This window comes from Lingula anatina, chromosome 5, assembly GCF_051362555.1.
Source record: "Lingula anatina isolate TDL-2025a chromosome 5, LinAna3.0, whole genome shotgun sequence".
Lineage (NCBI taxonomy): Eukaryota > Metazoa > Brachiopoda > Lingulata > Lingulida > Lingulidae > Lingula > Lingula anatina.
In genome coordinates this window covers 12,610,328-12,637,745 of record NC_141771.1, presented here as the reverse complement: position 1 = coordinate 12,637,745, position 27,418 = coordinate 12,610,328, and the positions used below count along the sequence as shown (strand labels likewise).

General features: G+C 35.0%; 1 protein-coding gene across 9 annotated transcripts in view; it reads left to right on the top strand.

Annotated features, from left to right (window-relative positions):
* LOC106165368 (dnaJ homolog subfamily B member 6) overlaps positions 1–27,418 on the top strand; it is a 38,466-nt gene that overhangs the window by 7,005 nt on the left and 4,043 nt on the right. For 2 of the 9 annotated variants that reach the window (XM_013543555.3, XM_087014351.1), the window contains exons 2-6: positions 11,848–12,017; positions 18,760–18,869; positions 20,524–20,688; positions 23,367–23,505; positions 26,780–26,986. In XM_013543555.3, coding sequence (XP_013399009.1) covers positions 11,947–12,017; positions 18,760–18,869; positions 20,524–20,688; positions 23,367–23,505; positions 26,780–26,986 — 692 coding nt within the window. In that variant the 5' untranslated portion in view covers positions 11,848–11,946. Of the gene's footprint in view, positions 1–4,941; positions 5,126–11,847; positions 12,018–18,759; positions 18,870–20,523; positions 20,689–23,366; positions 23,506–26,779; positions 26,987–27,418 lie in introns of those variants that run through there. The other 7 variants (XM_013543558.3, XM_013543556.3, XM_013543563.3 and 4 more) reach the window with 7 other exon arrangements.

The window sequence follows — 27,418 nt, the reverse complement described above, 5'->3', positions numbered from 1 at the left end:
AACGCACACATTTATTATTTATGCATTGAAAATGTTTACATAAGGTTTCAAGCAAATAATTATGGAAGTACAGACACTACCCCCCTACTCCACCATTTGATACCCTGCTGCCACATGATAACAGCATCCAGTCCAGTGTTTCCCCTGGCTTTCAAGCTCTGCGAGGTGGTAGGCAGTCCGCGATCCCAGCAATACTAGGGGGGTCCGGGGGCATGCCCCCCCGGAAAATTTTTTAAATCAAGGTGCAATTTGGTGCATTTTAGGGTATTTAGAACTGATTTTTTTTACATTTTATGTGGCACTGAATTGTCTTGTTTTAGATGTTTTGAGGAGTAAATTCAGTAATGACATAACAAAGGTTTGGACAAAATTTATTTTCCAGTCTGTGCATTCACTCATTTTAGTCCTTTTCAGTTTATAGAACATACTCTTTCAAAAAAAAAAAAAAAAAAAAAGTTAATACTTTCAAAAAAAAAAAAAAAAAGTTAACTACTTTAATACTTACAAGAAACGGGAAAAAGGGCTTACTACATTGAATTATTTTTAAATTGACCAAAAAGTTGATAAAATATGTTGTTTTTACCGTTTTCACATTCTTGTGAAAGTAACTGGTCAATTGACTTTGCGTGTGGGAGCGCTTCATCCTAATATAAAACTGCCGCAAAAGTTCTCTCTCTTGTCTTTCAGCGCAAAGCGACTCCCGCTACTAGTTATACGTAGTTTGAGATGTAATTTATAATCAACAACTTCAAACACCGTTAAATGAATGCTTCGGAATTAAAGAGATGAAAATCACACTTATCATCAATTTTAGTTCTTCGTTTATTCATTTATATGGTTCTATTCAGTCATGGAAATTCATATTCAATGCATAGGTTTCCACGCGAAATACTGACGTGACCCAGTTTTACAACGCTACTGCTTTCACAAAACTCACCCGTAAATCAATAGAAAATCTTCTCTAAGTTTATAAAATCAACGAAGTCCACTTTATTTACTCCTTTTTATCAGTGAATATTCGTAAACTATAAAAACAAACAACAGGCGGTCTGAATTTCGGAACATGAAGTGATAGAGAAAGTGTATTCTTGACACGTGATTAAATGGTGTCAAGAACAGTTGCCTCGTTTCGCTCTGTTTCTTATACTTCAAATAAGGCACAGAACTGCGAAAACGAGGCACTCACAGGGAGACAGTAACTGCTGGTTATTTTAGGCATACGCGCATGCGTCTTTCCGTTACTACTAAATCAAGTGCTCAGAAGCATGGGATTACGTATGTAAACAGAAAATGCCATATTTGCTTAGAAATAAATATAATTTTCAGTTAGCATGAGTGAAAATATACTTTGTTGTTCCATATAGTCCAGCGAGGCGGTGCTTTTGACAAATTTCAGCGAGGCGCTTGCAAATATCATCGAGGCGGGCGCCTCGCTCATTTAAGTGCAGGGGAAACACTGCAGTCACATGGCTGAACCTTCTGTCACATGATCACAACATCCAGTCACATGACTGCACATGTCACATGATCACAGCATCCAGTCACATGACAGCACCTCCACCCCACAGTAGCACGGCTACACTGTAGATTTGTCACCACCTAATATCACCACAAATCAATCATCATACATACAGTTCTATGAACAGAAAAGGTATTCACAGAGAAGGAAAAATTAAGTACTAGTATTTAAGATGAACATATTTAGAGCATGACTACCAGTTAACCACACCACGTGAGGTTATAGTCATTCAGCTAAATAAATTTCATGTGGTGAAATGAACAGTCAGGTGAAAAAGACCCTCATACAACGTTCAGACTGGGTTTAAGTTGGAACAGTGTGTGAGTTAAACTAAACTAAACTCTCTCTCTCCTCCTCCTCTTTTCCAATGTTAGAGATTACATCTTGAAGTCATGTTTGAAATCTTTGATTTTTAGATGCAGTTCTTCAAGTTAAAAACACCTACTAGTAGTTTTGTTTTTATATCAGTTTTAACATGCTATAAATTGTAGTAATTGTTATTTATTGAAACAGGACTCATGTGGGAGTGAAAATTAAAGAAAAAACATTACTCCATGTAAGAATGTCATTTCCTGTTCCGTGGCAATTTCACCTGCAGGGGACAGTCATTAGTAAGATTGTCTCATCACAGCGTGACAGCTTTCTCCAATGTTCTCGTCTGATCTTCATCTCAGTGGCCATCAAGAGCACATCATCTAGAACTATAAACTTTAGGAAACTTATAAACTCTTATATAACAAACCATATTTCTGTTTTGGTCTGTGACTGTGAGTAAGATAAGTGTTGGAGTGTAAAGCAAACAGATTTTTCAGATTCATCAGTTTATGTCTATTGTGAACAGTACGGGATTATTGGATTTTTTTTACTTTGGCTGTTGAGAGGAATAGAAGAATTACTCTATATATACTTAGGTAAGTTATTTAGATGTATGTCTGTTAACTTACACTGTGAATTCAGTGTGTCAGATTAATGACACTTATGTTTGAATATTTATGTATGATGAGCAGTATCTGATCAAGAGGAGCCAATTTAACTTCAAGGGTAAAATATTGAAATGTTTGTATATGTATAATATTGACCAAGCCTGGAGTTAAAAGGGATTGTAATGGATTATAAACAATTAAAAAGCATAATTTGCAATACACATTGATATACTAGTAGACTTAATGAAAATGAATTTTAAAAAGAAAGCATTTTATTGTAAATTTAAATGTAGCTTGTGCCCTTGAACTATCTACAGTACTCCAGTTTTATTGCTCAGAATTAAAGGAAGTCTGGCTGATTGTGTGAGGATCGGTAAATTTGTAGTCAGGGTTAACAAAATATGAACTGATAAAAAAGGTTGCCACATTTATGAGCTAAACAGCTTCCTCATTAAGTTGGCAGAAAGTGTTGCACTGAATGTTAAGGCTGCCAAGGTGGAGAGGAGTATGATCATAAAGCTTAAGTAATGTAACAGATGTCACACTTAGACGGGTTTTGAACTACTAGTAAAATTTATACAGTTTGTGTGTGTGTATGTATGTATGTGTGTATGTGTGTGTGAGAGAGAGAGAGAGAGAGAGAGAGAGAGAGAGAGACCAGTCACCAAAGGCTTAACAGATTAATTAATTGCTGTGTGGTTTTCTACTAAGTGGCTTGGCTGCAGAGGAATATGCCTGTATTTTACCAGAGAGGGTTATCATAGTGATTGGGTCTGTGTATGGAGAAGCCCCACTGGCCTTGAAAAGTTAGGGTTCATATTTTCAAAAGATGTCTGAAATGGGCCAACTCTGAATCGGTTAGATATTGATGGCGATGCAATTCTGAATAATTGTGTATTAATGATGAGAACTAAGCAGCCTTGGTGGAGGTCTGCACTCTCAGGGTGCTTTTCAAGTGGTATCTACTATATGCCAAGAACATGATACCTTTTCTTTTACCTGCACTGTAAACAAGGTCAGAAGAAGAGGTATCTAGTCAGTAAAGTGCAGCACCCGTGCCTGAGGCGTGTATTTTAACTGAACCAAGCTATCTTCTGTCTGAGGTGTATTCATTGCAGAACTTTGCAAACATTTCCTCACCTGCTTGTCTTTATAACTCTGTTAGGCAGTGTTCACAACCAGTTGATCCCCAGACTAACTAGTCTGTGGATCAAATATGGTGTGACCTTCTTGAAAGCTTGCAAAGATTTAATTGCTCTGCCCCTGCTGGGATGGCAAGTGAGAGAATCAATTGTCAAATGTGCGCCATATTTGATCTGCGAACTAGTTAATCAGCGCAGCAAATGATTGTGAATATGGCCTGAATGTGGCCTTATTACCAGACAGTCAGAGGCTAGGCATGCCAACTCTGCATGTTTTTAGCTGATTTTGACGGTGTATTTTTGACTACAGTTTCTCTATTTTTAGGTGTACATATTTTATTATTGAAAACAAGACAAACTTACGCAAGTGTTTTGAGAACTACAATTTTGGCAGTCCTGTAAACTTGCACTGCCTCAACTTGAGCTACTAAAACAATATATGCACCTGATTGGTTGGATTTTATTTTCAATTTTCTAAGATGATCGCAAAAATTTATAAGAAAAACTGAGAAGGGCTCTTCCTCGTTATTTGTATTTGCTCTAAAGATACTTTGACGGTTTTGCCATGGCAAAGGTCAAAACACGGATAAAGGTAAATTGCCTTGATAATTAAAGGAAAACAATCCACAAATTTGGCCCAGTGAAAGAGGCTCCTCCAAGGTATAGTCTGGTAGTGGTTAGGTTCTACTCCTGCAGTGCAGCAGTGGGATATGTATTTATAGCATGCGTGTGTCATCCTGCTCTCACAGTGGTAATGCAGGTTAAGCCCAGGTAGGCTTAGCACTATGGCAAGTTTTACAGAATTATTTCAGACCAAACATTTTGGCCTTGTTTGACTTGAGATATATATAATATACTGGAAAAGATGTGTGTGTGTGTGTGTGTGTATGTGTGTGCATGGAGGTGAAGACTTCCCATTTACTAGTAACTTCATATATTAGAATCACTGGTACTGAAACTATATATTAATTTTTATGGCATGTGACATGTTTTTGACCTGTATCCTATAACCCAGTATATTAATGCACCGACGGTGAGGTTCTAATGGAAATAATAAAGAATCTTCCTATATAGTCCGCTGATGTAACATACACAAGGGCCCTTGCATGATTAAGTATGGGCCCTGCCCCTGGTTAGCTGACGTAACATACATGACCTAAGCACTCTGTGAATCACAATATATCATAGGCCCTACTATGAATCAGGATAAGATTAATGTACAGCTAGTGGAAATATGATGTGCCCCAATGGTGAATATGTGTGAGTTGTGGTGGGCGGATGGTTTAAATATATCTGCTGCTGGCAAGTATGTTGACATTTATCCTCGATTACGCCAAGGTACTTCAAGGTACCTTCCCAGCGAAAAGCGAGCTAGGATGGGAGAAAGTGATGTTGTGTTTATCTTTTGAAGTCTGAATCATTCAGGGTTGCTATCATAATATATAGGAATATAAAGATTTGTGTGGTTGCTGTATTTCGGAATTAACTTGGCAGGTATTTCTGAAGTCCGAGGAGAAGACCAGGTTTTGAAGGTATTTTTTGTAAGTTGTCATTTTGTGTTTTGATTAAGTTCTGGTTCTTTGCTTGCTGCCTTATTATTAATGGTTGACTTGAGTAGTTTAAAGAATGCTTTGGATTTTGTTTTAGGGTGTTCATTAATTTCAGTTTAAGGTGAAATTTGATACAGGTAATCCCTATTTCAAGTCACGTTTAGAGTCATTACTGTTAAAAAATATTTAACTCAAATATGACTATGAGCTAAACATCTGGCTATATTTCCCGTAAATGTTTTACCAGCCAGAGCCATAAATGAAAACATATATTCTGGTAACAACCCAAGATGCGCATCCCTGTTAAACATCATCTGTGATACGTCACCATTATATACTGTGCACTTGCCCAGTGTATATATTTATATAAACATCAGGTATAAACATTATCGTCATGTTACCTCATTTGCCAATATTCCTGGCAGGTCAACAATGCTTGGCATATATACTATAAGGTATATGAATTCATACCTTTGGCATCAGGTTGAGGTGAACATGTGAAAAGATGAGACTTGTTTTATTACCAGTAGACATGTGAAGCCCTCAAGGACTTGGCTTGTGGTAATGCGTCTAGTATTCTGAACTCTCACATTAACTTTATGCTCATTGGATCTTTATGTGCTGAACAACATATTTATGATTTGTGGTTATTTTTTACTGTAGTATATAACTAAAGAGACATGTGAATCCTTCATGCACTCAATTTGAAATAGCATTGTGTGAATGTTCATCTTGATATATGCTCATATGAGTTCCATGTGCTTAATTAGAATGATAATTGATATACACTGTACAGTATGTGGTTATTTTGACCTTGAATGTTTATGAATATTGATCTGGTGGCAGACAGATGTAGCAATCTTTCTAAACAAAAGTAAAAACAACTTTTATCTTTTAAATTATTTATTTTGTGAAACTGGACCCAGTTTTGTGTTAATATTCTCAGCATTTTGGTATGGGGTAGAAGTACTAGTAAGGTTTCTGAATGCTGTAATGCAATAACTGGTCCATTTTAGCACGCTCTGTATTAAACAGTTCAAAATATATATGTGAGAAGCATATACACTACTGTAACAGTTACTTTTTAAACCAATTATCACCCAAAAATAATCCAGTATTTTATTCAGCCCTTACCTTTTATACTTATTTATTATTATTATTATTTATTAATTAATTTATTTATTTAATTTTATTATTAATATTTTTTTTTTGGGGGGGGGGGGTAGGAGGGTAAATAGTCTGCCCCAACAGGTAATATATATTTGGGGATCCAATTCCAATAAAAACCATCTACAGTTACTCATTGAAGCAGGTAATATTGTGTATGTGCTTCATGCTGGTAAGGTGCTGCTATAGGTAATAGAAAACTCCCAACCTTAACAAAGACTAAAGTGGCTTCAGGTGACTTGATAAGCCAGCTAGCAGACCTCCATGTTTGTCTGGCTGATGTAAAGAAAACAGTCTGTCTGGAACAGAGTGTGGCAATAATCATGATAATAGAAGTCACCAAGGTGAAGAGTTGAGTTCTTGAAAAGGGCTCTTGAAAAAGAGCCTCAGTACATATCTTTTAAATCATAGAAACGGTTGAGTGGAGGAGACAGTAACTTAAGATTTTTAGATGCTGCTTGCATGGTACCTGCTGGTTTGGTGTAAGGCTTAATGCTTAAATTGTACAAGGCCCTTCTTTTTCAAAATTTTAGTGATTTGGGAGGTTCTTGGTGCACTTTAAAAAAAAGAGTGCAATTTTAAAGTCACTAGTGAATGATCTGATTGTCTGTGAACTACACTAAATCACCAGTATAACTTTTCGGTTGCCTGGTTGCAGTATTTTGACCAAAACTGTTGTAGGTTGAAATCAAGGTTTGGGCTTGCCTTTCAAAAGCTGATTATGTATGTGGCATGCAGGAACTGCTGGTTAAGATGTAGCACACTGATATCTCGACCTGTATTTTATAGGTGCAACGTAGGCACAGGTGAGGTTGTCATGTAATTTAGATGTAATACAGTGGTTTATGTCATGTTTGGGAAAATACCACTCCTGTATGTATCTCCACACTCAAACAGCACATTGGTTAATTACATAGAATTATTTTTCTTTATTTTTGAAGTCAAATTTATCATTAATTTTTTACACATATCAGTTATGAATTGGTCAGAAAAAAATTTTTAATGAGCTTAGGCCACACTTTTTTAATTTTATGGATGACATCCTGCGCGCGCACCGATTTTCGCCCGTTCTCCGAAAAAAAAAAAAAAAATCCCCCCCCCCCCCCCCAGCCCCCAACGAAGTCGGTTGGCGCAAACGTCATTAGTGAATTTGCCAGGAAATGAGCTTTCTGCGCATGCGTATTATCGCCACGTGGAAATGTGGCCGCTTTGCCGTCAAATTCATCTCTAGGATAACTTTCAAATTACACGACAATTAAAGTCATAAAGAGAACGGGTGCCGTCGTTTTGGATTGGTATGCCATTGATATTGGGCATGGAGATATCACCTTTTTACAATTGTGCGAAAGGCTGGCGGCCGCCAGCGATTATCGCCCGAAAAATTTCAGTGACATTCTGTACAAAGCAGCACATAGGCTACCAGGTTTTCTGTAGCGAAAAAAGGGTCGACAAGGGCGTCGAGGTATTTGGTGGGCTGAAGGTCGGACAGGCCACCTGACAGTTTGGCCGTGTGAGTCGAAGTAGACAAAATGGCATCGTCCGAAATGACCTTTAATAGATTTGGTAGTATTAAGCATATCTTTGCATCATTTTTTTAAACATTTCTGTGAAGTGTTCAAAATGCTTTAATATCCTGACAATACGAATAAAGACACACTGTTTGTTTGATATTTGTTTTATTGATTGCTATACCAACAAAATGCATGAAATAACCTTAATAGATTTTGTAATAAAAAGTATATCTATTCATGACTTTTTTTTACATTTCTACGAAGTATTCACAATGCTTTAATATTTTGAGAGCATGGATAAAGACATATTGTTAGTTTGATACGTGTTTCTGTGGTAAAATTTGTGTTTCCAGCTGTGTACTGACGGCATTCCTTTACTTAAGCAGTTTTTTTTTTTTTTTTTTTTTTTGGACCGTTTTTTTTTTTTTTTCGCCCTCTCGCACCGATTTTGGGGTACCCAGAGGATGTCATCCATAAAAATAAAAAAGTGTGGCCTTACTAGAACTAATAGGTGATTTGGATCTTTATCTTTTTGAAGGACTTTCGATGATATTTATATGAGTTTTTATCACAGGTAATCAGTATCTAACAGGTAAAAATGAGTAACTGCGCAGGGGAATTGATATTTTAAAACAGTGACAAGAATCATTTCACTCCTGTGATTTGCTTACCAAACATCATCTAAAATGTTATGATACAGTGCCATGCTAACTTAAACAAGGTAAGAAGACCAGTTACCATAATATAAACAGTAAATTGAAGGATGTTGACAGTAATGGTTTAACTTTCTCGTGGGTAACTTGCCTTTGAAGCTTGTTTGTGATGGACCTCTGATCTCAGTGACAATACTGTGCTCAGTGCCAAATAGTTACAAAGTACTTGTCATGTGAGAAACACCTAGCTCAATAGTTTTTATGTACAGACACAACTCTTATGCGGTAGCAACATTTATTTGTGCTTTGTGTCTGTGCATTTGACAGCTTTGCTGCCTAGTTTAATTGTCCAACATATGTAGCATGGTTAAGGTGTTTTAATAGTAATTAAAAGGCTACGCTCTGATCACTTGATTCTGTACAGTTCTTTTGGAAGTAATCCAAGATAGCCTGAAATAAGACTTCAAATAAGTCTTCACAATCCATGTGAGAATCCACCGATAGGGGTGAAACTCTTTGTGTTGGGAATTACATTTAAAAAAGAAATACAGAAATCACACCCAAAGCACTGTGAATTTGTACTGTTGTGAAATGGACTCAAATCCGACAGACCTTCAGAGAAAAAAAAAACAAACCCCAAAAAAAAAAAAAAAATATATATATATATATATATATATATATATATATATATATATATATATATATATATATATATATATATATATATATGTGGATAATTTGTTAGCTTCTCTTCCCTGTTGCACAGTGCACTCAGATCACTAGCTATAGTCTGCCATTATGTCTGACCCCACACTCCTCCAAACCCTGCAGTTTGTCAGGGCTCTGAACCATGGGGATTCATATTCAAGAATAATGTTCTATAAAGAAAAAGAAAAAAAAAAAGTACCCCAGCTTAGCTAACTGGTTCTACCTGAGATAAATCTGAGATGGGAGGAGTGCCAAGAAGGGGAATAAGGACACTGCTGTGTATGTACAGATGGGTGGAGAGCAGGTGATCCCTTTTTTTATTGTACAAATTACTACCACCATATCTCATAACTAAAAAAAAAGCATACAGTATAAATTCTACTCAACTTACAGATAATGGGAGGTAAAGAGGAAATGAAAGGGTTTAGATCAATGTTTTTTTAATATACGGAGTTGTTCATAACCCAATCCATAATTTTTCACATGATTTATAATAATGATTTCTTTACTGCCAGATATCTTTACTATAACAATGTCATCAAAAGGTCTGTACAGATGACTTTGAAGTTTCACAGGTAGAAGTATTGCAGCCTTAGTTCATCAAGTTCAATACCAGCTTGACAGATAAATTCATCACATATAGATATTTGAATATCCAGGGTACCATGGAGGCTGTACACAGTACTGTAAAAACTTGAAAAATTTGTCACATAAAAATTAATTTTAAATATTTACTAGTTTTGCACGGGAAAGTACAACTGAGCCTAACACATTCAATTTCTTTGCAGTTAAATAATGTAGTTTTTGCTGAAGCGTTTTAAATTTTATTAGCTTCAAACCAGTAGTGTGAACTTAGTCTTACTTTGAAATGTTAAAAGTCTTGCTTTAAAATGTGTTTAATTGCAGCTCCAGGGTTTGTATGTTGAGTATGCCTGGATGGTAAGGTTGAGTTGTGGTTTTCGTGAATTATTTATTATATTATATAGCAAATGCATTGCAGGGTTCAGCCAAGAACAATACTTTTTCTCCAAATACAAATGAAAATCTGCGGTCTTCTTTTGCAAAAATACACAGTGAGGCAGGCATACTGCTGAGTGTGCCTTGATGTTTGTTGTGAACCACAAATTGATTATTTGACAAATGAATGGAAGTTTGTGAGATTCTGAAGAAGTATTAGCTGTGCAGTGCAGTTGACTTTTAAAGGGATGCTTATTTATTTATTTACTTATTTATTTAATATTGAAACTCAGTCACTTTATCAAAATAAATGTTCCGTCCAAAGCAGCAAAACGTAGATTTTATGGTTTAACATATATGGGGACATAAAATAAGCCAGAATAAACTGTTCAGCACCAGCTTTTTGTAGGTGTTTATGTGAGGTAGATGGTGTATGGTTTATAGTTGGTCTGTATTAGAATACCTGCCAACTGATCCTGTTTTCAAGGTGTAAAATACATGGTATGTCCATGGGGCACATCTAGAGCTTTTTCCAGACACAGAAAGTAGGACAGTTTTGCCGATCGCTTATAGTATTACGTAGATGTTCAAGTGAAGTTATGAAAAACAGACTATTTTGGTTCTGTTACTTTTAAAAAAGTCAAATAAAGTTTCCACCATTATGTAAATTCTGAGAACTTCTTTTCTGCACAAAACTGCATTGAGGAGAGGAGTATGAATTTTGGGCTGTAGGTGATATATTGTAAGTTACTTATTTATTGCTGTTTACTTGAAAACGATTTGTTAGAATTATAATGGTGACTTAATTCTTACCTAAGCTGGTCCAGTCCTAACTTCTTACCTAACTGCACCTTTTGTCATTGTCTTACTAAGTCCAAAGTCCGTCTTTCAAAACTAAAGGAAATAATTGAAAAAATAGTCGATGTGTCTGTAGGCTATTTACATTGAATAACATTTTGCTGACTTTCAGTCTGTCGCATCTTTCTTATGTCAGATTAATTACACTGTTGATGTAAGAGTTGGTGGAAAAGCGGCACATATGCTAAGAAAACTAGGTACATAGATCATTATATTAGCCAAAATAACTGCAGGGTTTTCTTTTGTGTCTTCAGATTGTTGTAGGACTTTTTAAGTCAAATGTTGTAAAATTTAACCATAAATGTGATGACCAAAATAAACTCCATGATATTGTATTAGTCTAAGATTTAGGTTACAGTGTAGCTTGTCTATATAAGTGCCTTAGGTGTCATTTCTTAACGTATGAACGTTAAAGAAAAAAATTAAATTTATAAAAAATGAAAAAATGATGATATTGTTATCTCGTTGAATTTACCCAATATAACCAAGACCAATAAAAAGTTGAGCTTTCTTCCTGAAGGGTGTTGGCAAATAAACCAGTTATTTCCTATTAGTAACCAGTTTTTGAGCTAGCTGCCTTTTTGAGAGAGAACGAGCATATATGTCAGAGACATGTACTGAGAAATATAACTTGTGAAGATAGATAAAGGTACCTAGTTTAACAAAACAAATTTGGCTGCTTACATTTTAGTTGATATTTTTTCTGACAACGTTTTTGTATATATATACATATATATATATATATCAAGTGCAGCATATGATATGTTGGTACACTGTGTACGTGTGCACGCGCATGCATGTGTATCTAAGTGCTATTACTGTAACATTATCTTAAATTTATCATCTCCTGTCATTCCAGACTCCCCTGGTGAGGTAGATTAGGGCGTCATCACTTCCCCACTGCCTGAAATAGGCATCCCATCATTCCCCTGGTAACCTTGGATGCACCGCCATCACCATGCCATCACTGGACTACTACGACGTTCTCGAGGTGTCGAGATCAGCCCCAGATGCAGAGATCAAGAAAGCGTGAGTGTTCTTTATTTATTTTTTTTATTTAAATCAAATGTAAATGGAAGTAAAACATTTTTACAGATTTAAATCTTTTTGTTTGGTGTTTCTATATTCGCACCTAGGCTCTATTCCCATAGATTTTAGATCGATCTATCCCCGTGGGGAGTCTCACTAGATTACTTTCAGATAATCCGACTTAAATGTCCTTCCTGCCTACTACAAGCTGTAAGTGGGTAATTAACTTTCGTGTCCGCCCGGCTGACAGCTATTTAGCGTGAACCCCCAGGGAGTTAGGTCGATCTAAAGTAGGTCGATCTAATCTATGGAAATGGGGTGTTAGAGATGGTTGACCTAATTATGACCCATGGCAGCAGATTCTGCGAAAAATAATTATTTCGCCCTTACGGGCAATTTTTATGTACAGACACAGATGTGTCTGTACATATAGCCATCATCTGCGTCTGTCGTCGCCGTCGCCGTCGTCGCTGTCGTCGCCGTCGCCGTCGCCGTGCACTTTTACCGATAACACGATAAGTGGAAAACCATTTTGCCTTTTGATTTGAAACTTGCAGAACTGATGAATATTCATAATACGCAGGTCAAGTTCGAAAATCAGCATGATCGGGTCATTTTTAGGGAATTTATGCTGTTTTTTCACTGTTTTCAGCATATATGCAGCACCGATAACACGATAAGTGAAAAACCATTTTACCTTTTGGCTTGAAAGTTACAGAACTGATGAATATTCATAATACGCAGGTCAAGTTCGAAAATCAGCATGATCGGGTCATTTTTAGGGAATTTATGCTGTTTTTTCACTTTTTTCAGCATATATGCAACCCTGATAACACGATAAGTGGAAAACCATTCTACCTTTTGGCTTGAAACTTACAAAACTGATTACTATTCATAATACACAGGTCAAGTTCGAAAATCAGCATGATTGGGTCATTTTTAGGGAATTTATGCTGTTTTTTCACTTTTTTTCAGCATATATGCAGCACCGATAACACCATAAGTCGAAAACCAATTTACCTTTTGGCTTGAAACTTGCAGAACTGATAAATATTCATAATACGCAAGTCAAGTTCGAAAATCAGCATGATTCGATTATTGTTAGGGAATTTATGCTGTTTTTTCACTTTTTTCAGCATATATGCAGCACTGATAACACAATAAGTGGAAAACTGTTTTTTCATTTGGCTTGAAACTTACAGAACTAATGAATATTCATAATACGCAGGTCAAGTTTGAAAATCAGCAAGATCGGGCAATTTTTATGGAAGTTATCCTGTTTTTTTTTTTTTTTTTCAATTTTTTCAGCACTTTTATAACACCGATAACATGATAAGTGTAAAAATGTTTTTCCTTTCCTTGGATTGAAATTTACAGAACTGGTGAATATTTATAATACGCAGGTCAAGTTTGAAAATTGGCATGATTGGACTATTTTTACAAAAGTAATGCTGTTTTTTTCCCTTTATTCAGCATACATGCAACACTGATAACGCATTTTAAGGAAAACCATCAGCCTTTTGTCTTGCAACTCACAGGAGTGATCAATCTGACCAGTATACAGATCAAGTTTGAAAATAAGCTTGATCAGTTAAGTTTTGATGAAGTTATTAGCCTTTTTGTATATAAGTGGTTTTTCTTCAGATTTAATTCTTAAGCATGTTAACAGTCTCATAACGGTACTAATTGGATATGTTAAAGTGTTGTTTTAACATTTTCTGCTTCTTAACAATATTGTTAGTTGATTATATAAAAATGACGGTAAACCTATTATCCTGCATTGTGTAATAAAGTATCAAAAATGGAAAGGAACTCATCATTGCAGTTCGTCAGATTCAATCATTCACTATGTTCAGAATCTCCAAATGGAGCTAATTGGACATTATAAATTGTTCTATTGATATTTTTCCTATGTCAACAATTTTCCTAGTTGATCATTTAAAAATGACAGTTAATTGATGATGGTTTTATGTAAAAAAGGTGTTGAAAATGGAAAGAAAATCATTTCAGTACAGTTATCTCTTGTTAACATTTTGGCATTTTGAAAGTGTGACCCTAACTTCCATGTCCTTGGAGACCTTTCCATATCACATTTTCTGAATATCCATGATACTTTTATTTTTTTATAAAAAATTTGATGGTCATTATGCTGTTAAGTATTATGTTATATTGCATGAAAGTTAAAGAAAACCCTATTTTGGACACTGCTGCCAGGATAGCGATTAAGGGAAAACCATGTTACTTATGATAATCAACCTTACTGAAAAGACTGAAGTGCAGCTTGTGTTGGAAAACCATCGTAATTGTTTTCTGTTTTGAAAGCAATGCAGTACAGTGCTATTTGGTGCAATAAATGTATATGGATAGTAGGCAGTCATAAAATAATTTGCTTAATTGATTTTCAAGTTATTTCAGGGTTATAAAATAATTTGCTTAATTAAATTTCAAGTGGGTATTAAATGAGATTACATAAACACACATTGAGATTTCTTTGTAAAGTCCCATCGGTTTAGCTTTCTTAACTGTGTCACATAATTAGGAATCGATGATTATTATGCAGGTAAATGTTATTTAATATGGAAAATAAGTTTACAAAAAAAAATTTGTGTAACGCTTACATTAAAGATTGCTAAAGATGAATAACAGTGCCTTATTATTCTCAAACTCAATAGGGTTATTCATATCATGTTAGTAATTGTACAGCTAGATTAAAAGTTTGAATAGCAGCTTTATTGGTATTTTTTATGCTGTTTTTTTCACTTTTTTCAACATATATGCAACATTAATAACACAATATAAGAAAAACAGCTTAGCCAATTGTCATTATACTCACAGGAGTGGTCAATCTTACAAAAGTGCAGGTTGAGTTCGAAAATCAGTGTTATCGGGCCATTATTTTAGAAGTTGTACTGTTTTTTCAAATTTCCTCAGATTCAATTCTTAGGCATGTTAACAGTCTCATTATTGAACTAATAAGATACGTAAAAGTGTGTGTTTGATATTTCCTGCATCTTTACAACATTGTTAGTTGATTATGTAAAAATGATGGTAAACTTGTTATCATGTATTGTGTAATCAAGTGTCCAAAACGGAAATAAACTCATATCATTGCAGTTTGTCAGATTCAATCATCCACATCTGCCATGATGACCATGATGGGAAAACCGTGTTACTTATGATTGTCAAACTTTCAAAAAAGAAACACAGGACTAAAATGCAGCCCAAGTTGGAAAAGCAGTCTAATGGGCTTCTTTTTCTGGAAGTTATACATTTTAATGAAATATTCATTATCTTTTTGGCATATTCATTGTGGGACTCGGAGCTCCCATGGACATGAAGCCGGATGGTAATCAAATTTTCTACATGTTCATGCTATTTATAGTCAATAATCAAAAATTGGTGATAATTATTCTATAATTTATTATGTAATGTTACATCAAAATTGACAATAATCTTTTTGCACTGCTACTGCAAACATTATGAAAAGAAAACTGTGTTATTTATTATTATATTTAACTTAAGAGTATGATTTTTAGGATTGGCATGCAGTTCAAATTAGAAAGCCAGGTCAAATGGGTTATCATTTATTATTGAATTTAATGCAATTTTGTGTGAAATTTCATTTTTCTCATTCTGGCACTTTCTAAGTATAAACTTGAACTCTGATGGGCCTGAAGCCTTATGCTTTTACTTTCATCGGTGTTACCTGTTGTGCAAAATTAAAATTTGATGTTGACTGTGCAGTTAAACATAATGTATTATTGCATCAGAAGTGGTAGTCTCCTATTTTGTGCATTATTGTTTTGTGCTCTTCTTAAGTTGTGACTTATGGGCCTGAAAGACCTTTGAGAGGGTCAGTCTATAAATTTCCCTTGGGTATCACTTCGCTAATTTCAGTTATAAACTAATTTGCCTAATTGATAGGCTACATAAAGCACACTTGTGATTTGAGATTACATAAAGCACACTTGTTGATATTTCCCTGTAAACTCCCATAGGTTAAGCTCTCTGCTAGATTAATAATAAGGAAGCAGTGATAATTATGCAGGTAAATTTTGTTTAATATTGCAAATAAGTTATATATATATATATATATATATATATATATATATATATATATATATATATATATATATATATATATATATATATATATATCAAACTGAAAGATTAAAAGTTTGAATAGCAGCTTCATTGGAATTATATTTACCTCTGCCAAGGAGGTTATATTTTCACCCCTGTTTGTCATCAACATAACTCAAAAAGTTATGGACCGATTTTGCTGAAATTTTCAGGAACTGTCAGAAGTGGGCCAAAGAGGACAAAAATCAATAATAATCAACAATTGCTACCTTGGCAGAGGTCTGCACTCTCGGAGTGCTTTTCTAGTTTTGTTATGTTTTCCTTTATAATTTTTTCTCAAACACTTGCATTTGTGACTTTAAACTCTCATCCACCTGAGACTCTGACATTTCTGTTTTTCCACATAAGCAGTTGTATTGTTTTTTATGTCTTTAAACATTATGTTACTTATGTAATATTATTTTATGCACTGTCATCATTTTTCAAATATTGAGACTTACATCATGTGAATTTGAACTCTCATGGTCCTGAAACTGTAATCTTATTGAAAGGGTAGATTGAGACCATCTTCTGGGACTTCCGGAAGACAGTCAGGTTATTAAGTTTATATTGCCTGGTATCTATTTTTTCTTCTGTTGGAAGACCATCAAAATGGAGGATGGATCAAAATAGATACTTTGGAATACTGTCAGAGAATATCTCTGGGTCCGCTCATGTTATTGACCATTTTACCTGTTGTGCATGATTATAAAATTCAGTGTTGACTGACAGTGCTATTATAAGCATTATTTATTATTGCATCAAAATTAACAAAATGACCTTTTTTGCATCTTTATTTTCTGTTTTTTGTCTGTACATTTGACAGCTTTGCTGCCTTGTTTTATTTCTGTTGCTACCTACTAGTACATAGAACTCCATTTTAATGGAGGTGAGACCCGTACCATTTGATTTCAACATATAGTGAGTTTGTCTAAAATTAGCATGCTGAGATGGATGGTATAGTCAGTAAGGTCTAACTTCCACCAGTGTTAACCCGCCTTATTATGTTATCCACGCTGTGTGAGACACCAATCCCACAGTAACACAGACATGTAAATTGTTGGTGATTGATTTCATCAGCTGGGGATGTGCTTCAAGGTGAAACGTGTTCACATCAGGATCAGCTTTGACAAGATGATATTCTTAACTGTGTCATCATGGGGAGCGGATTACATACTAGTAGTGTAGTGGACATATCCAAAGTCTGAAAAGGATAACAAGGCTATTATGTGTGGGACAACCGGGAGATTAGGTTGTCCCACCTGGAACTGCTTACTGCATTCCCCATGGCCACCCAGACCTACTATGTGAGAGAAAAGGGAGATTAGGTTGTCCCACCAAAAACCAAGTGTGTGTTCCCTTGCCCAGAATCAGATTTTGTTGACTTGTGATGTTGAAAATGGCAGTAACACAGAAACACTGCGTTGAGACAGTGAGCTCTAACAGGAAAAAAGGGGGCTCCTTGAACATGGTTGTGCCTCTCTTTTCTTAAGTCATATCTCAAGGCATATGTTTGACTGATTTGCAGTGGGTCTTAGGCACAGTTCTATCTCTTTTATTACAGTCTTCTTATGATTTGCTAGATTTCAAGTGTAAGATGAACCTGATGTGAACAGTACTTTGAGTGTGAACCCCACAACACGTTTCAAGCCAGTTTTACAGAATTCACCTAAATGTGAAATGAACATTCAGCTCTCATACATGTGGTAGTTGACATTTCCAAAACCTCTTGCAGTGCTTCAGTGATTTGCACATGCAGTGCTTGCAATTTGCAGTTTACTTGGTTATTTATAGCAATTTCTCAGAACTGTGGTTACCGTAATGGTACCTCTGTAATGGTGAAATGAAATTGATGTTGCTTTTATTGCTTGTTGTTGGAATTTCTTTTCTGTAGACAATTGGTGTAAGAGCCAATTCTGTGACGTATCTTAACAATGGATGGTGCTTTGTATGGTAGCAAAATGGAATGTTCAGTTATGAAAGTGTTTTTTTTTTCCCCATGATTGATAAGGATGAGGTTGATTTCATGGAGCTTACTATGGTAGCCATTAAGGACTGGCAGTTTTAAAAAAGTAATGACACAAAAATCAAGAAACACATTATTTTCTGTAGACAGGGGAAACATTACCAGACAAACATTACCATCGTAGAGTAAATGCTTGTCTATGTTTTTATCTTTGTACTTTTCATAAATAAAAGAAAAAAAGAACAGCTTTATTATAATACCAGTCTCCAGTGTAGTTTCCCAAAGTAAATACATCCATTATATCCATATCTCCAACCAGGTGCTCTTTTGATGGCATCTTTGAATAAATATGCTGAAATATACTCCCGAAGTCCAAGTTTATTTTTATACCTGGAAGTTTTATGTAATGGAAATGGATTTGATCTGTGTGGAAGAGATGAGCTTTCTCTCCTGCTGCCTGTTTCTATATTCATGCACTCAGCTTTAGAAGGATTTGAAGCAAAGTCACAGAGGTTCTGGAAATCTTTTGTGAAGGTACTTCATTGATTGCAATTGTTACTGTGACACATATGTTTGGCCGATAAGGAGAATTTACTGTGACAAATTTACTAGTAATATATATACAATATTGTCTAGGTGTTGTTGTTATTCCAGCTACAAGAAAATGGCCCTAAGGTGGCACCCAGACAAAAACCCAGACAGAAAAGAGGAGGCAGAGAAAAAGTTCAAGGAGATCTCAGAGGCATATGAAGTACTATCAGACGGTAAGGGGTTCATGGTAAAGGTAAATGATCTTGTGGGTCTTCCAGAAGACAGTCATAATTTACTGAGAAGGTATTTATTAATGAGAAGTGAGTGAAATTACCTCTGAAGTGACTTGAATGTTAATACTGTCAGCCTGGATGGAGGACTGTCAGCATGGATGGAGGATTGTCAGCATGGATGGTTGACTGTCAGCCTGGATGGAGGACTTTCATCCTGAATGGAAGACTAGACGTCATCATGAAAGGAGGACTATTAACATGGATGAAGTCTGTCAGCCTGGATTGAATATCATCAGCCTGCTGCATTCATCCCTTTAAGACCAACGAGAGGGGGGGAGAGAGAGATACTAGACTAAGTGCACTATTTTGAACCTGTTGAATGAATTTTACTGCAGGGAAAGGTATTTGATATTCAGCACAGCCTATAAACCACTAGTTTTACCTGTATATATTACATGGAGGTAAACTTTGCACCAAAATGATCTGCTGGTACTATTGAATATACTCTTTTTATAACCATACAATTTCTCTGATACATTACAGTGTTGACACAAAACACGTATTGTGTTGATATGCCCTCATACCCTTAGTTCTATTGGAAAAAAACAGTTCTTTTCGTTCTTCTTTATTTTACAAAAAAAAAGTAGAATAAGGGGTCAAAAGTGTATATCTTAATGCTGACCTGTTGGTGTGTCAAGACAAAATTATATCTAGACAGGTTTTGGTCCAATCTATGACACCAAGCTAGCTGATTGATCTAACAGTACTTCTAATGGTTATTAGCCATTTATGTGGCTTTTTAGGTTCTTTTAAAAAATGAATTTAACATACAATGAGAAAGGACAGTGTGATTGTGATTTGTAACCAAAGGTAGCCAACCCATATACAGGTGACTTACCTCAATCCAGAAGCTGTTGGTCGGTACAAGAGAGGGATTGGATTGGCTTATTGTGGTCACAAATTGTAAGCTTATAGACTGGTGAAACAAAATGCACCAAGTTAAGCCTTCACACTATGGTATTCTATGAGGCCTGTGTTTTATATTGGAGGGTTAATTCAGTCATGGCTCTCCCTATGACCTTTTTGTAGCCACTGTATACTTCAGAATCTCCTCTGCCTGGAGTGGAAACCTTTTTTTTTTTTTCATCATCTGGCACATTCCAGGTTAATTTAATAGGGGTAGAAGTCAACATTTCTTCCCTCTAGCCCAACACTAACAGTTTTTCTAATTGAAAATTCCAGGTGTCTCTTCCTTTACCTTGAGAAATCTATCAAAATGTTGAAAATCATTAAGTATAATTCTAATGTACCGTAAGACTTATATCTTAATGTCACACTGTTCATCTTCACCTTTGACGTGTAATAAAGAAAAGGTCAGCTGATTGCCAGAAATGAGAAAATTCAGTGCATCTTTTTAACTGGTTTATGCATATAAAATCTGTAAAAGATCAGAAAGTAATTATAGTCATTTTTACCAAAACTCTAGTGTTTCATCTGAATACAGTTTCAGTTATCCACTGTCTTGACTTTATTATTATTATTATTATTATTATTATTATTATTATTATTGCTCATAACTAGTGCAACATAATTGTTTCTGAAATAGCAGCCCTAATACACTATATTAACTTACGAATATCATTTTCTCTTTCAGCTAAGAAGCGTGACTTGTATGACAGATATGGCAAGGACGGCCTCAATGACGCAGACATTGACTTTGGAGGCTATGACACTGGGTTCCACTTCACATTCAGAGATCCGGAGGAAGTGTTCCGGGAATTTTTCGGGGGCCGAGATCCTTTCGAAGACTTTTTCGGAGGTAAACCTCCTGTCATTTTTTTTTAAAGCCATGTATACACTAAACATATATTTCACTTAGAAACTTAAGTTTTTTTCCCCCCCAAGGAATGGTTCTCTATTATGAGAACTTTATGTTCGGGTTTAATGGATAATTTAAATAATTGTTGTTTTTTTCCACTTAAATTTTCTGATGAGATTTTTTATCAACAGGCTGGTTTAAATGAGAATTTTTTGCAGTGTTTTCTGCACAATTAAAAAAATGCTGATTGTCAGCAAGATCTATTCCATCTGGCATCATATGGTGGAGTTAAAGGGTAATATAGGGAGAAGGAATTTTAAGAGTATACTACAGTTGGTCAAGTCAGCAGAAAAATCCTTATACAGAGAAAAGTCAATTCTCAACAAGATTTCATTTTTGCACTTGGCAAAACTTCATCATTTGTTTTGTTTTGAAAATGACGACTTCACTGATAACCCTAGACTAAACTAGAGACTTCAAAGGCAAAAGCAATAAGAGTAAAGATAGAATATTTTTAAAAAATTGAAAGAGAGAAAAAATTCGCCAGCTAGCTATCTAGCACAATGGAGGAGCAGCCAGAGTTAAACAAGTGCTTGGTACAGGTTACAAAATGCTGCTGGCATACCTGCATGAATATATAGAATAGATGTAGATGACTCACAGTCTTGTTCAGACACGAGATGTCTGTAGACCGAAAGTCAGGGCCCCAACTCCCCAGAGTAAGGAGTGTAAAATTGTTGTGTTGTTGCACAATTCTGACTTTTTGTCATTATGAATGATCAAATTACCACTAACTATACTGTCTGTGATGCAGTGAGATATATCTGTGGAAATTGCATTATGGCTGGATTTCCCAACTCAGTACATTTGACCATTTTCCCTCAAGCGTCAGGACTACTATGTTTTTTGTTTGTGAATATTTTGTCACTAGAATTATGTTGAGATATCAAAACATTATGGAAGTGTTTGTTTCTACTTTTCATTTAGTGACAGAAATTGCTCAAATTTTTTATTTACTTAATTCAGAAATCAGCTCATTAAATGACTAACAGTGGTGATGGACAAAAGGAATGCTTGTTTATTTGGTAATTCATATTTACAAGCCAAGCTGGAAAGTAATGGGTTTGCTAACAGCACTTTTGTATTAATTGTCACCTATTACCATATGGCCCATGGCTTTCTGGGAAGATGAAAGGAATTAATTATTTGCTTTGTACTAAAATGTTAAAAAGTTCACCTAACATGTATAACTAAGAAGATGGGTCCATGTCAAGGTTTGAAAATAAACTCAAGTAAATACTTATAAAAAGAAATTTAAATTTCTCTCTGGACCAACACTTCTAGCTTTAAATCATTTGAGTCAGAATTTTTTACTTATTTTCAGTGGCAAGTTTTAAAAAAATACTTACAATGTCTCTTTTAAATTAGTTTTGAATTATTCATCCCTCTAATTGAATGATATGTTTAAACACAAAGTGTTTGTACTTAACGAACTCAGTAAGAAATAATGAATAAAACATTAAATGTCAGCATTTCAAATGAATTTTAAAACCATTTTGAACTATACCAGAGTATCCTAGCCTTTGGGAAAGAAATTTTATTTTTTTCATTCACACAATTAGGAATATATAGTAAATAATGGTGAAATAGTTCTTGTATTCTGTCAGTGAATGAAAGTATTGGTTTATATTTAAAGGGATAATAACTCTTCGTATGAGACCTATATTTCACAATAAAATCCTTGTGAATAACTCATAGAAATATAATATATTCTGTTTTACCACAAAAACAGCAGTTATAGCTTTTATTCTGATATTTGAACTTGTCTTCAGACCACGTGACCTCCATTGATGTCTATACTCTGTTAAAATCTCTTAAGAGATTTTAACAAAAAACCAAACTTTTAAGAAAAAAACCAGGGACTAACTTTGAATGTAAAAATGGATTCATTAACCATTGGTAAGTATGGGAAAATTGTTGTTTACTCCAGGAAAATTCATTTTTTGGCCGAAACGAAGAGTTATTATTGCTTTAAGTATTTTTAAGATAAGCATGGCATTTGGTGAGTTTTTTATTATTATTATTATTATTATTTTAATTCACTTAGTTTAATTGTTTTGCTGAAAAGGGTGCAACTGGTAGCTGCTTTTATACAGAATACCATGCTTTAGACTTGTCAGTGACTGTTGTCATTTGTTGTCAAATATGAATAGAGAACTGTGAGATATATTGAAATATTGGTTATAACATTTGATGCACTACAATAAGTAAACTAAGTAGAATATTTTTCCAAGTTGTATAAAATGATCCTTTATGACTTTGTAAAGCATTGGCAAAGCTTGATTTTATTTTTTTTAATATTTTGCTAATGTGATCGTCACAGTGTTTAATGTTAAATGTTATTAACTGTATATTTAATGTTATTTGCCACATGTTGGATGTTTTTTGCTTCTTATAGTTGGTACTTCTGTTAGCTTGATTTTTTAAAAAAATTATTAAATTATAATTATTTGCTTTTAATTTTATCTATTACTTATAAGTATTTTACACTCTAAAATTCGTGGTCGTTTCATCACAGAATCTGTATTCACAACTAGCAATACCCATGCTAACAGTGTTTTTCTTGCCCAATGCAATGCACCAGCGCCATCTATCAATATGTTTGCTTGTTGTTGCAGGGATTGGAGGCAGACAGCAGAGGGGGAGAAATCGCACAGATCGCCGTACTGATTTGTTCCAAAATTCATTTCCAGGCTTTCCAAGCTTCGGCTTCATGGGAGGAGACATGGACCCCTTTGCGGGGTTCGGAGGGTCAAAGTGAGTACCTGTTGACTGACCCCTGGTCAGTTTAAAAAAGGCTCCTGCTACTACAATAAATAAGAATGCAGTTAAAAATATAAGTAGAATCAAATTATAAACTTTAAATTAGTTTAAAGGCTTGTGGAATGGAAGTCTGAAAAAAATCATTTGTTAGGCATTTTATTTCATATTTGTCCAAATTTTTAAAAAGTTACGAAAATACGATATGTACACAGTATACCGTAGTAGCAAGAGTCTTACACAGATGAATAGTAACAGCTGTTATATGGCTTATCAAATTGGTGTAGTGTTGTCAAAATGTTCAGAAAGAAACACTTTTTATACCCTTGCTTATGAATATATTACCCAGACAGGTAAATATAATTATCTGGTCAAATGAATTGTCAGAAGGGCCAAGGCACATTTTCACTATTGTGTGGCCTCAACCAGATGTTTGAGCATTGGTATACATATATTATTACTAACTATATTATTCATTGGAGATAAAATTTGATTCTTTCTGGACAAACTTGCGGCAACAGATATGGCTATTATTGGGCAATATATGCATTGGTGTGAAGGGTTGTTAATACCCCCGCTGCATTATTTGGTTAATAACAGAATGGGGATTGAACCTACACCAACAAGCAATATTAATATTCAGTGTTCCATTGCTAGCTACAGTGGGCATGATAGTCGTCACGGTTACAGTTTTTATGAAAAGCCTTTGCTGTTACCATAGTAACCGGGGGGTTGGTAGTCATGGAAATGAATGCTGTCTTACTGTTGTTTATACTGGTTCTATTTATATACAATATATTGCATGTTTTATTATTATTATTATTTTGTTTTAAATATCTGTTTCTTTATATATAGGGGAATGAAATGTTAGAAATGTGCAATGATTCACTGGTTTTTGTTTTCACTGAAACCTTATTTGACAAGAAGCATTGAAAATGAAATGGGAATATATTATCAAGAAAAAAGGTTCAGAAAAAAATCCAATGAATCATGAAATTGTACTATTATAGTTATTATCTTTTTATTTTTGTAATTTTGGTGTAACATCATGGCTTATATACTTAATTTATTGAAGTATTGCTAAGGTTAAGAACCCATTCATGCTGCGTTGTATTTAACTTTAGCAACAGTATCTTAAGAAAATACATGACTGAAGTACTTCACTGTTGACTTATGCATGTTTTATTGGAGATGGTAGACGGACATTAACTCGACATTCACAGCACATCATGCAGTGTGATAAACCACAAAGTTTGGCTTCCTGTTGTTTTGGAATGAAATTAATTTCTGCTGCAATTTAAGTGAAAGTCTTGTGGTTATGTATTTATTGTTTCTCTTTTAGTTTTCCCCTTTACTAAATTTACATATATACATACTAAAATGACACTTGATGGCAGTGAAAATGTTTATGACAGGGACATTGTTGACAGTTAACTCATAGAAAGAAATTTATATATATTATCGATATCATTTGAAATGTTGTAGAATGTTGGCAACAAACTTGAGGTAATAAGAAAAGGTTGCAGAAGTTCAGACAAAACTGCAGTTATAAAGATAAATAGGGATCAGATTTTTTAAAAAATTTATGTTATCACAACATTCAAATAGGATATGTATTGATAAACTGATGAGTATTTGGGCAGAATCCATTGCTTAGGCTGGGAGATATGAAACTAGATGTTGAATCTAGTGCTTCGGTTGCAAAATGTAAAACTAAATGTTGAATCCAGTGCTTGGGTTTGGAGGTGCAACTTCCGTGCTTAAATGAAAACCCCTGTACGTCTGAAGCAGACAGATGCATTTGTATTCAGTCTTCATCACTCAAAGCTAGCTTCATTCATTAAAAATTTCCCTTGCAGTGATTCTGTGGGACCTATAGTCATTTCATTTTTATTGTCAAATTTTCAAATGTGCTGTAGATTCAATAGGCTGTAGGAGGAACATCTCAGTGGAATTTTTGGCGTTGAATGCGAAAGAAAATATTTCAGACAGCCCAGTCCTAGATAACTAATATCAAGACATAAAGGATATTTCATTGCTTTCACACGAGTCTTAGATTAAGTCAAATTTACTAGCTGGATTAGCCTTTTAGGAAGTACCCGCTTAAACAGTAGACAAATCTAAAGTACCAGTAAGGTGGAAGTATACTGTTACTGTATCTTCTTTACACTGTCATCTCTGCCCTTTCCCCTCTCCCCCCCCCCCCCCTCCCACACCAATCTACTCTTCCTCTCAAAACTGCACGAGTCATGTCAACAAACACCGAGTCATTTTTCAAAGTAAAAAAAATTAAAATAAACATTCTCTCTAGATTTTATTAAATTAGTAATATTCTCTTCATTGCATTGAGCTGTTTCTGTTAGAATAGATGTCGTCATGAACTTTCTTTATGGCCTTGTTCAGTCTAGATTAGAACTGTTTAAATGGTGTTGATGTGCAGTCATGGCATTTATAGTGTAGATAGATTTCTGTTGTGTTCCCCACTGCATCTTGGTCATTTGTCCTCTTTTGCATGTCTATGAATGCTCACATGTGTAGTTTATAAAGAGTGAAGATTCCACACCAGTGCCTTTCTTTCATTGGTAATGCCTTTTGACAATCATTCTGTGACTTTCATCATTAAGTTTTCAGTCCCACACATATCTGGCCAAGGCAAGGTATTGCCCCCTAAAAAAAGTCAATATTAAAATGTCCTGATGATATTCTCTATGCATGTAAAAAATCACTTCAAGTATTCTTCCTCCTGTTTCTAGTGCCGCAATATTTTATTTCCCTCATTCATTGGGCAAACCTGTTTGGCCGAAGAAATATCCCAGCTTCCCACCCTCAAATTAAATCATCGCTTGCGTTGTCTTCTTTAGTGAAATCGATATAACCTAACACCTTGTTTATACCACTATCTTATCTGTGCATTTATAAATGGGATTATCTTGCTAAATACTAACACTCATATTTTATCTGACCAACAGATTTACCCTAGATTTATATGTTTGAGTAAATATTGAAAAATTAATCAGTAGATTTAACTTTCATTTTTTTTTTTCTTTTTAAAATAATTTCAAGCTCACAAAAAGAATTAAAAGTAAAACTTTCAAAAATTATCTATCTAATAGACTGGTCATTTTCCTTTTCATTTATTGATCTCACAACTCTGTTCATAATAATTAATAAACAAATTGTTTTCATCAGCACCATTTCTTCTTGCAATGTCCTCTGTGAGACTTTTCTCTTTGTTATGATTTCTGTGGGGTAACACACCACTATCTTACAGTAGACGCAGGCGCCGCAACCCGTATCACCATCACCACCACCGCCATACTGTCCATGGCCTCAATATCCCCTCTCTTCTGAGGCATTTCAACCAACCAGAATCTAGCATTGCAGACAGCCCATTCTTTGGATCTCAGGGGCTGTTCTCTCATAGAGAGAGGCAGCCAGGAAGTAGAGGTCAACAGGTGCAACAAGCTGACAACCAGAGGTGAGTGGAAGTCAGAGGTTTTCACAGGAATTCTGGGTAAATTGTTGCTTGGCAACCAGGAGGAAATGAGACTTCGGATAGGCTATTGCTAAGCAACTAAGGTGACATGGACTGAAATTCTGTTGAACATGTTTCTCGGCAACTGAGGTGACAAGGACTGATATATTGGGTAAGCTGTTGCTAGGCAACTGAGGTGACGAACTGACATTCTGGGTAAGCTGTTGCAAAGCATTAAACAGTTAACATAATGACTGAATTTATAAGTCCACTTTGATCCTGTTTATGTCTGTAGTAATCCATTGAAATAAAGCAGCTGTGAATGTAAATAACATTCAATTTGGCATTTTCTTTTAAAATATTTTTGAAACATGGACAATATCTAAGTGGTCTATACTGCATCTCATTAAGAAAATGAATCATTTAGTCTCAAAG